We start from the raw sequence: 12,174 nt of genomic DNA, 5'->3' as shown, positions 1-12,174 counted from the left end.
AAAATCAAGCCAATTAAATCTTTCACAGCATTAATAAAGACATAACAAGGGCTACAATTTCCTTTTTGCATTGAAGACTTTGAATACTTGGAAACAGCCACTTGGAAGGCAGTCTAATAGCCGTTGGCTTGCTCCAAGAACAAGAATAGAATACAAACCTGCTTTTTTCGCTGCCATTCCAGCATTCGTCTTCATTAATGCCCGACGTCCAGTTGTTTTTGCAAATGTTATTGGGTAGAGAAGACCAAAACTTTTTGCTAGCCTTCAGCTTTTGTTTCACATCAGACACCTGTAAGCAAAAACATTTGGTAAAGGCAGTTTCCCAAAAAAGATCACAAAAAACTTTTTGACTTTTTCTTATTCCACGTTTTTATTATATGTGCATTTGCACCTCTCCTAATGGTTCCTTGACCCCTGCAGATCACCTGTGGCCACCTGGAATTACATAAGGGTATCTGCACACTTCAGAATCCGGGTGGATAACTTGACACGGGTTCTGCCGCTTGCATCTCCGCTTGTGCCATAGACTCCATTTTATGCACAGGCGGACTCCGCCGGGGAATTCGCCTGTGCATAGAATGGAGTCTATGGCACAGGCAGAGACGCACACAAGCGCAAGTAGCAGAATTTGCGGTGGGTTATCCACCTGGATTCTATAGTGTGCACATACCCTAACTCCCATTAACACCAAAAGGAATCATGCAAGTCAAGAAACATGCCCATTTTGGCTGACCTCAGCTTCATAACCACCTCCAATGGGGGCAAACAGGTCAGAAATCCATAGGGACAATGGGAATGTCCTTTTAGGCTCTTTTGAATAAAGCCCAACTAATCTTGATGCATAGACAGTCAATAAGTCTCTGGCTGCCATGCTAACCAACCAACACCTCACTATTAAGCTGAAAAAATGGCAATTGGAGCCTTGGCAGTGTGACCAACTATCAGACAACCATCTAAACACTGCCGTATGTTTAACTGACTGGCATCAGAGTGATCTCTGATGCTGGTCACTGTCTGTGTGCGTTGCCTATTCATAGCAACTGCCATCAACATGGAAATAAATTCAACTCACCAGTCTATCCAAACTCGTTCCTGCGGCAGTAGTGGGCCGCTCTTCTGGACTGTACGATCTAAATCGGTGATTGATGTTACTATCGGATACAGAACGCGAAACCCTTGAAGGAGGAAGTGGCTTTGGTTGTCCACAACCTTGAAAAACCTATAACAAAAATTACATTATGTTCAGTAAGCAGACTAGAGTTTTGGTGAGATTAAAGTCACAACACTAAGGAGCAATGTAATAATTTTATTATTTCATCTGTTTGCTTTTGCACCGCAGTCAAAGCAGATGGGCACCAGCCTGTTTAATACACTCTGTTACCATGTGCTGACCAAGTCTTTTGCAATGTGCATGGGGGTGGCAGCTGCCTGTTATCTTGGTCATGTCCTCCTCCCACTTGTCCAAGAGTTAATTAGTAAAGACAAAACCGGTTCCTCCCTACTGATCCCAATTTCATTGTGTGCTAAGCAGGTTACATTAATAAGCTTAAGAAGTATAGCAGTCAAACAGTTTAAACTAACCAAATATGATGTATGCATATATCTAGATGTGTTACGAGGGCTGCTACACAGCTGCACCTGCCCATTTATTACACTTTGTCAAGGGAGCTGACTATATAGCTGGCCAAGATGAGTTCCGTGGGATCAGTTAACCATATTAATGTGTATGGTAGTCTCCCAACCCTAAGGGGAGAAAAGGTATGGGCATGCTGGATTCTAAAAATCCTTCATCCTTCGTCTTTCAGTGACCTTTTTTTTGCACGCTAAAGGAATATAAGGGTAATTTAAGGGGAATTTTATGGCATACTGGATTCATTGGTTGAGGTTTCCCAATGGGATCAGACTCTCCCATTTATGATGAAAGGAAATACATGAGCACCTCTTTACAAATTCAAAAGGCCCAACTTATATGAATGTATCTTAATAAATAAATAAAAAATGCATCACCTAGAGATGCCAAAACTTTGAGTACATTGGAGTTCGTTCAAACCCAAATTCTCAGTATCTGATTACTGGTGGCTGAAGAAATTGGATGAAGCCCTACGGAGTGTAGGAAAATGGATAAAGCCTATGGCCCTAGGGCTGCATCCAACTTCTTCAGCCACCGGTAATCAAATGCCAAGAGTTTGGGTTTGCGCGACCTTGAAGTTCACTCATCTATAAAATATTTTTTTACCTCATGCCATTGAACTGTGTCAAGTATTCATTTAAAATAGTGTTCAGCTGCAATATCAGATACAGCACCCTTTCAAACGATTTAAAAGGTGTTGTCCTATGAGCCTGTGCATATCCTGCTTTGTACACCCATTTATAAGAGTAGAAGGTCCATGTGCCTCTCCACTCTAATTGCAGGTTCAGAGTCAACAATAAAATGTGTAATTTTGGCTTCCATATTAAAGCAGTTGAATGGAATGCCCCCCCAAGTCTTTAGTTGCACTAGATGGTAGTAGATGGCCATTTGCAAAGACACCATAAAGAGTATCAAAGTCCAAAGAGAAGTAAATATAGTAATCAAAATAAAGAGAAGGTTAAAGCAAGTGTGCAGTAGAAAATGATGTTTACATCATAGGTTAGAGGAAAATCGGAGGAGAGCGACTGCAGATTATAGCCTGGAACAAACCTTCTGAGACACTTGATTGCTGTTTTCCTGCATGTTCATTATAGCCTCGGAGATTTTAACATCAATGGGATCCATGACTGTTTCAATGTTGAATGGCCCTTCCAGTCGTTCGGCTACCATTAACATGGAATCTAAAAAGGAAGAAGAAAATAGGATGAATGTAAATCAATTTCAATATCAATTCTGTAATTTCTATTGCTATTGAAGGCAGGTTCAAGGCAAACCTCTACTTTATTTCTTACGAGCACTGAAATTTATTAGACCCTATCGATCATTTTTGTTCTAAACTGTGAAACCATTTTGCGATGTTTGCGCTTTAAGTGAATTTGCCTTGAAATAAGGCTGATGAGTGAATATTTCTACTGAAAGGGCACTTTGTGAAGTTTTGTTACTACTATTCCAATGCAAACTGTACATTTTGTTAAGGCAGGAAATCTACACTGGCAGAATGTCAGCCATTAATACAGCCAAGACCATGAAGGTCTGTTGGAATTTTTACCAGAAAGAAAAAGGTCAAATCCATTACCCAATCTAAATTGCTAAAGTATTTTCAAGAGCACAGTCTGGGCATTTTTTAGAAAGAAATTTGAGCAGAGCGTATTTTGTACCAAACCATGCAATGCTGCTGTTACCATCAGAGAAAGAAAGCTAGGCTACTGCATACCAACACAGTCAAGGTAAATCTACTGAAGATTTTTTATTATGTGTTTTTCCCCCTAAAAGACCTCTGAACACTTTGTTACAATAATGTCTTGTGTGTATTTTATTGATCGGGTGACAAGGTAATTTAAAGAGGACCACTCCCTCCATGCCTGGTTCAGTACATGTACTCCCATGGCACAACTATTCTGGAACATATTTGTTTATATTTCTGTATTATGCCATTGCTGTTATTATAATGTATGACTAAATAGCCAGCTGAGTGTTACCAGTTGGGGGCATGTCCGTACACTATCCAATCAAAGATGAGAGTGTCAGACTAGGGGGGGGACATGCTGTAAGAAAAGACTAAGGGTCCTATTCCATGGGCCAATGGGGACCCAATCAATAATGTAAACAAGCGCCGATCTACTAGAGATCGGCACTCGTTTACTGGGCCTATTCCATGGTCCAATCGTTTAAGGGGGGCTGCAGGGACATTGTTACCAATGTCCTTGCAGCCCTTGTTTAAACACCATACATTACCTACACACGTTGCAGGTCTTCTCCTGTGCTCCTTCTTCCTCCCGGTCATGCGCCAATTACTGTCCGCTGTGGTCCTGGCCAGTGACTGGCTGAGTGGTCTGTCAGCTCAGACAGGCCGCACCGAAGCTGCTGCTGCGCGGGACCAGGAGGAAGAAGAAGCGCAGTAGAAGACCTGCAACATGCTTAGTAATGTATGGTGTTTGTGAGATAGTCGGTCGCCCGCCACGCATCGCTATTCCACGCAGCGATGCGCAGTGGGTGCCCAATGATTTTATGTTTGAACCTAAATAAACGATAATCTGATGATGCCTGTATTCCAAGACTGATGTATAAATACACCAATCCTAAATAAAGACCCACCCCCTTTTCCCAGCCAGATTTATTAAGAGGTGCAAGCCCCTAAGTACAGCTGGCCGGCCTGGTGCAGGCACTGCACAAAAATCTACACCTGCTCTGTAGCAGGTGTAGATTTTTGCCTGGTTTGCGCCCACTTCCAGGCGTAAACCTTCATAAACCTAGCGCAGGAGGAGGCCACGCCTCCTCCCCCTTCCCCGCCTGTCAGGCGAGTGGGAGATACAGCAGGCGTACGCCACTGAAAAAGGGCAATTCTGTCCTTTTCGTGGCATACGTGTGTATGTAATTTAATCCGGTAGTAATTTTCTTATACTGTAGGTTAGAAAAATTGAGGCAGGTGTAACAAGATGGCAATGGAAAATAGAAGGTCTACAAAATATAAGGGTTTGTACTCGTTCAGCAATACTATTTTGCCAAGTTGCCTAAAAACCCAAAATGAAGTCACATAACCTTAAAACTAATAAAACGTAACATCCTCAAATAAGTATCTGTGGAACACAAATATCAATCTTTTATTAGTACCATCTGTCCTACCATTACAGGAAGATAGGATCTTCCCCATTTGTGCTGCTGCTGAGGACGTATAGGGAAATATTTTTATCTGGTAACCTCCGTGACTGTGGTCATGTTAAATGTGATATCACAAGGCGAAATGACCTCAAGAATCCAAACACTTATAAAGCAAAAAAAAAGATTTTTTTTTTCTTTCTTTTGGATTTAAAAAAGCAATTCCCCAAATCTGACTTCAAAAACCAGATGCCCCTTTTCCCAACATCTCACCAAAATCTTAATAGGAATGACAATGCCTCTCACTCTGGAATTCAATTGACCCAACCTGGAGACAGGAATCTGGCTAAATGCATATTTTGTTGAAGGCAAGAAAATACAATAAAACAAAGGAGTCAGACATTTTTGTGATGGCCTTCAGTAACAAAAAAAAAAAAGTTGCTTCAAATCCCCGAGCAAAGGCCATTGGCATGAATATACCATTGTGATACAGGAGGAGAAAAATCCCTTTGATGTGTCAGCAAGTGAGACTTGTAAATAGAAACACACAAGCCAAACTAGCTCACTGTTGTCAGTTCTCTTCCATACAAAAAAAAAAAAAATCTTTAAAAAAAAGACACAAATCTTATTTAAGAACCCAGCAGAATTTCTTTTTTTATTATTCAGCATCATAAATGTGCAAGGTAAAAAAAAAATTTTTAGAACTCTTTTTTTTTTTTTTTTTTTCCACCTTCTATGTCAACTACGAAAGCAAATTATTTAATCTGGTAACTTTGTATTCCCTTAGGGGCCACAAAAGGCCCCAGATTAATAATGTGTTAGTGAGAGCCTGAAAGGAAACACAAACCCCCGATTCTTTGGGCTGTTTGGTGTCTTTGTAAACTCTGAGTTATCCAGGCCATACACAAGAGCATGGGAATTGTGTATGAACTGGCTCTTTTGTTATTGCCGATGCCATGGCAGTACATGTATCACAGCTAAAGAATGCTAGAGGTTTTTTTTTTCCTTCCTTTTGACTGTTGATATAGCAAATGCATTTGGTCTCCAGCTGAGCTCCTAAAGTAAGTTATAATAGATAAGAAGTATAATAATTGGCTCACAAGAATATACTCAACTGTAGCAGATAGGCATTGATAGAGTGCAAAAGGAGAGGAACTCATTAAAAATTGTAGTGTGCACCTAGGATACCGGATTTTGTATACTGGAGGTATCAAATGAAATACTACTGGAAATAGCATCTCCTATTAACACAGCCAGCGTGAAAGCTGTAGGTTACTTCTACTATATACATCATTTCGTTTAAAATAAAAAGTAAAAAGCTGGAAAATGCGATTCTGAACAGTAAAGGACTGTCTGTAGCGGATGGACACTAAAAAATGACTGATAGGACTTTTTACTACCACCAATCTACCCCCAATACTATGCTAGGACCTAATACTACAGCTCCACAAAGACAATGGAGAATAAGGGCAGACTCATTTGACATCAATTATTGGATTTTTCAAATGGCCCATAGCGGTGGATACCCATTGTATTAGGGAATAACATTCTTAGCATATCCTTAAATTGAATGTACCATCAGGTGCATCTTTTTTTCTTCTTCTTTTTTTTTTTTTTACATTACCCGATCGGCACCAGGTTGGGAATCCCGGTGGCACTGTCCTTAATTCAAAACATCCCCCTGATCCAAAGTTTGTCACCGTTCTCTTCTCTTACACCCATCAGGCTCTATGCACTGGAGGCAGGGCCAGCCCTGGGGAGGAGATATCACACTGGGGGTGCTGGCCCACCTCTAGTGCATAGAGGCCAATTAATGTATGAGCAGAGAGAACTGCCAAGCGTGGGAAACGGGTGGCTTTTTGAAAAAAGGACTGCGCAACCTGTGGTGTCCCCGATGGTACATTCGCTTTAATATGCCTCTACTCCAAACACCTGTGCAGAAGCCAATCAGATAATAATGGCTGTTCTCCCTGTCACTTTCAGCAGAATACATTTCACCATATTGGAGCCACTGAAGGCTTTTATAGATGGAAAGCTGCAGTCAGTCATTCAACTGGCTAAAATGTCGAATTAGATGTTGACGAAAGGAATTGCCACAATCCATGGTCTCTTTACAGAAGCCAATATGACCCCTTTTGAGACTTGTAATAAGGGCTTGAGTCCGCCTAGGACCCCCATCTATGAAATGAATTTTCCCAACGGTAAACAGCAGTAGTCATCTCACTGGCAGCAGAATATATCTAATCATAATGGAGTTAACCCATTTGTCTAAACCTAGGCAGACATATCTTCTTAGGGAAAAATAAGTCATGATCACATGATGACTATTTAGAAGAATGGCCATGATATAGGGCATGGATGGCTTGTGTCTGGTACCATCAACTATTAAATTAATTTACCCTATCAGTTGTTAGTGCTCTCACAATTCCAGAAGTCACACATGACCTCATCTAAGAAATGTATCTGCCCTAGAGCGTTGCTCTAACTGGCACTGTCGGCAGAATACATTCTGCTTCAGAGAAATTCCGCATAAAAACGGACTAAGGGTATGTTCACATGGAGAAAATTCTGCAAAATTCCGTGGTGGAGCTCTCGGAAGCAGAATCACGCCTGCCTCAGTGTCAAATAGAGTTTCTGTAGGAGGGCTTGTAAGCCTCTGCTGTCCTCCACTCTCCATTCAAAGAATTGACATGTCAATTGTTTGAGAGGAGAGCGGAGGTGTGCGAGCCCTCCCATAGAGACACTGTTTGACACTGAGGCAGGTGAGATTCCACAGCCGAGAGCTCCGCCGTGGAATTCCGCCGAGTTTGCTCAGTGTGAACATACCTTAAGATTTTAAAATTGTAATGGCTTCCATTTAGACCAATCAGCAAAATAAACTAACAATGTAATATATAAATGTATACTACAGGCCAAAAAAGGACTGAGAATGGTCATGGTACCTCCTACTGGTATCGGTAAAGTAAAGACCACCTCCTCATCCAGACTAGATTTTCAGTACACCACAACTTATATGTAGCGGCCATTTTCTCTGAGAAGACCACCTCCGCAGAAGACCACTTTTAAATGTAATTCTGAGCGACCTTCGCAATTAGGTTTCATTGAATGTGCAAGAACGGAAATTTATCTGCTTGAAGGAAGATTAATGTCTCATGTCTTTCTCACTTTCCATATCAAACTTTTAATTTCAAAGACAAAGCTGATTTCCATATAACCCAGGAATAAAAATTACATTTAAGCCATTAAAACAGATTTCACTGCTTTTCCTGTAACGTGTCAGAGTCTATAAGACAATGAAGTTCCACCACAGTAAAAACAAGTTCTCCAATCTGCCGCCTGGCTACAAAGCGGTTAATAAGCGCACTCCTCAGGAAGTATACCACATTCCTTGAAAATGTATTTAATTAGTTTAAAAAAAAATCTACTGAAGAGACAAAGGCATAAAGAAAGGATCTGAAGCAATAAAGTAAAAAGGGGCGAAACTCGGCAAGCGGAGCACTGATTAATTAAAGCATTTTGTTAAATTCATGACATGGTTCTAAGGATTAAAGCATTGTTCAATGCCTTGGGCGTCTGAAACCTGACGTGCATTAAGTAACAAGAGTATATAGCAGCGGGGCAGCAAAAATACTTCCACACCGACATCATCTCAGAGAAAAGCCTAATAGAAACAGCCAGTTGGCTATATAATTATACTATACAGAAGAATTAGTTTACAATTACAGTATTCTCCAATGTATAAGGGGGAGGGGGAACCAGAACTACTCCCAGACAGTAAATCTTGGTAAAAGGTAATAACCAATATCAGGCATGATTTAACTTTAGAAACTATGCTGGGGGAAAGCTTAAAGGGGTTATCCAGCGCTAAAAAAACATGGCCACTTTTTTTTCCAGAGACAGCAGGGGTAATTTAAAGGGGTTATCCAGCGCTACAAAAACATGGCCACTTTTCTCCCTACTGTTGTCTCCAGTTCAGGTGCAGTTTGCAATTAAGCTCCATTTACTTCAATGGAACTTAGTTTCAAAACCCCACCCAAACTGGAGACAACAATAGTGGGAAAGTGGCCATGTTTTTGTAGCGCTGGATAACCCCTTTAAAGAGGATGTACCACCAGGTACAGCCTCTTGAATTTAACACATCGATAGATCGGCGCCGTCATGGGGAAGCCAATGCCTCGGCCTGTTTTTCGAAGCCTCTATGACACGGCTCCATTGATTCTAATGGAGCTGCGTCATAGAGGGGAGGGAATTCCCTCCCACTGAAAGCGGGCCAGCCGACCTCCAGTGCTTCAGCACGGCCCAATACCGCTGGATAGAACGGCGCCATACACGGGAACCGGGCTGCAGTTAGAAAAACGGACCGCGGCACCGACTTCCCCATGACTACGCCGATCTATCGGTGTGTTAAATTCAAGAGGATGTACGTAGCGGTACAACCTCTTTAATTTAAAATACCCCCTTTTTTAGTGTAAGAATAGGTTGTATTACAATCAGATTCCTTAAACCTTGTTTCTATCCAGTGGTGGCAGTCTGTAGTAAGAGTGCAACAGCAACACTGTTTACTGGGTGCAACAGGAGTGAAAGGATACACGTTCAAAATTTAGACTTATTTACCTCTCCCCCACTACCACTGTTCTGGTACTAGTGCATATCTCTGCAGAATGGCGGTCAGGTGAGTGGCTGCTGTTGTTGTGAAGCGTCAACCATATTGGAAAGCTTTGTAGCACAGTTCCAAAATCCATTAAAAAACGTAGACTGCCTATTTTTTTTCTAGATTTAGGAGCCAAAGGCCCTGAAGTGATTGTTCTGGTATGAGTAATATATATGCATACAGGCATGTAAACAGAAATGTGATCTGACCAGTAGCAGTGGGGGACTGGTAAAAAAAATTCTAAAAGGAAAATATATTGAGCCAGAACTAGTAGTTTGGATTTGGCAACAAAAAGCTGCAGAGGGGGGCAGATGCTTTCTATAGGCACAGAACAGCTCGCCGCTCTTGAGATTCATTCACCTTATTTGAGAATTTTTAAGCATTTCTTTTGCATTACAATTTCCTTTACTATTCCAGCCCGCGTCCCTTATACTAAATAGGCAACAGATATTCCACCTGAGGGCGATAATGTTCTGTACAGTAGAGAAGCCGATAACGGAGCAGCAGCGCATTTCCTGATCCTCAGTAAATATCTGCATTGTTCAGTGTACATGCACTGCGATATTCAGCTCTAACAGCTGAAGTCTTCAAGAAAAATAAAGATAAATCATTACAATTCAATTACAAAGGAAAGGTAATAAAACATCAATCTAACACCCCTGTATAAAAGGCAACAATTACCTCCGACAAGCTGTTAAAGCTGCAGCAGTCAACGTTTGATACGGTTATTAAAATATGCTTCAATAAAAATCAGTCAAATACGTTGCACCAATTTCCTGACCCTAACTACAATCTAGCTAAAATCTATAAAAAAAAATCTTAAGCAGACATTCGAGTAAAGTTCAAGTATAGTACTCACTCGAGTTTCGGGATACTCAAAAGTACTCGATACTTAAGCGATTACTGTGTGCTCGGTAAAAAGAATCTTGTTGAAAGGGTGCCCCCACAATCAAGTATTTAACCAGATGCCCCTAAATCGGCAGAGTGGAGGGTATCTGTTTAATCTGAAAGTTACAGTCTGGCCCCCAAAGGGTTGTTAGGGGGTGGTATTGTACCTACCATCGTAAAGATTGGGGAACCAGTCTATTGCATTATAGCTGCCAACTTTTTAACAGTATATTGCTGTAAGACAGCAAATTTTAGTTTCAGTTTTGCTTTTGTAAATGAAAAATAAAATTAGAAGGAAAATATGCTGTGTTAAGTTAATATACTATAAAGAAGCTGGCAGCTATAATGCAACAGATGTGATCCCCTTCCCGTCTATTGCAAAGACATGTCAATTCTTTGGGCAAAGAGCAGATGCGCGCAATGCATCTCATCGAATCAATGTGACAGGCTGAATTTGAAGCGGTGTCCGCGGTGCAACTCTGCTTAAAATTCCACCCTAAAAGCAAAAATTGCACAAGCATATTCACCTGGTACTAACTAGACGTAGGCCCGTACCTGTCTGTGTGACTTTTTTGCAAATGATAATCCCGGATTATGCAAACTTTTTGGTGAATACTCAAAACAGGCAACTTAATAAAGAATTGCAATTAAAAAAATATTTGCCCGTTGAATACTGATTCATAAATAGAAAAATATAGGTGAAAAATCCAATTATTTACCAAAAAATATGTGCAAAGCCCTTGATAAATTTCCCCCAAGGTGTCTTGTAACCGGTGTTCCTCTGCAGTAATACACAGATCACCACCTTCAGTGTCGCTACGGCCTGTGCTGTCCACTGGCTTTAATATTGCACACCAAAAAAAGAGGGTGACCACGACCCCTGGAGTGGTGCCATTATTACAAAGAAGGCCGGTCTAAGAAGCCCCTGATAAGAGTCAACTCTTCCAATCCTTAAAATTGTTACTCACCTATGAAGGTGTTCCAATCAACATCGAGATCCCCAGGGTTGGCCAGGCAGCCTCCCAATACATTGAGACAGTATTTGTTACAAGGCTTGACTGTAACAAGCCCCCGGCAGTAAGGACAGTACGTCATCTTCATCATTGCCCGTACACACTGAGGGGTGGGGTTTACCTAAAAGAGACAAGTAGAATTTATATATGGCAAAAAGTAATAAATATATAATTTCTTTTAAAAGTATGCAAAGGCTAATGAACCACACATGTGCTCTGAATGGTGTAGGGGACGCAAAGCATTACAGCAAATAACATGCTAGAAAATTACATATAATGATGGGTTCACTTCAACGCCCATCACCGATCTGTATTCTGTCCCGCAGCTGGAGGGTTGACGGCTTATACGCCTGTAATGTACAGTATATCACCCTTTACCCTAAACTCCTCACCATGGCAACAGTTCTCATTTGTGTATAGGCTTCCGAGGTCTGGAACTGTTCAAGAGCACAATGCATTTTACTCGGTAGTGTCGCAGTAACCAAGGGAAGCTGAAAACCGCATTGTGCGACACAGGAATAGATTAACATATTTACTGATCAGATTATCATGCCATACTTCATCTGTATGCTTACCAGGAATTTGACTTTGGAAAGCATGACAAGACTGTGACAGGACAAAAGAGAACCCAGGGCTACTGAGTGTTGTGCAATTCAGAGACTCGGAGATGCCGCTAATGCCGCTGGCAAAATGGTTTAAACGGGGAAACGCCACAAAAGATTTAAAAAATTAAAATTTAAAATTAAAAAAATAAGGCCGGTCTGAAAGGTTAGTGTAACAGTATTTACTGGAGACCCCCATAGACGTTGGTCTATGAGAATGGGGCACAATGTTAGTGACATCTCAAATATTCACCCCAAAAATTAAATACGGTGAATAACATTTTTTAATAGATC

At 41.1% G+C, this 12,174-nt stretch overlaps 1 protein-coding gene across 2 annotated transcripts in view; it reads right to left on the bottom strand.

Annotated features, from left to right (window-relative positions):
- The window catches only part of GPC4 (glypican 4), a 79,306-nt gene that overhangs the window by 6,045 nt on the left and 61,087 nt on the right, over positions 1 to 12,174 (bottom strand). For both annotated transcript variants that reach the window (XM_069943187.1, XM_069943188.1), the window contains exons 4-7: positions 11,234 to 11,399; positions 2,681 to 2,811; positions 1,073 to 1,219; positions 159 to 289 (exon numbers count right to left, since the gene is read on the bottom strand). In XM_069943187.1, the coding sequence (XP_069799288.1) occupies positions 159 to 289; positions 1,073 to 1,219; positions 2,681 to 2,811; positions 11,234 to 11,399 (575 nt within the window). The remainder of the gene's footprint in view (positions 1 to 158; positions 290 to 1,072; positions 1,220 to 2,680; positions 2,812 to 11,233; positions 11,400 to 12,174) is intronic.

The sequence above is a fragment of the Dendropsophus ebraccatus genome, chromosome 10 (assembly GCF_027789765.1).
Source record: "Dendropsophus ebraccatus isolate aDenEbr1 chromosome 10, aDenEbr1.pat, whole genome shotgun sequence".
NCBI lineage: Eukaryota > Metazoa > Chordata > Amphibia > Anura > Hylidae > Dendropsophus > Dendropsophus ebraccatus.
This window is presented reverse-complemented; position numbering and strand designations above follow the sequence as displayed.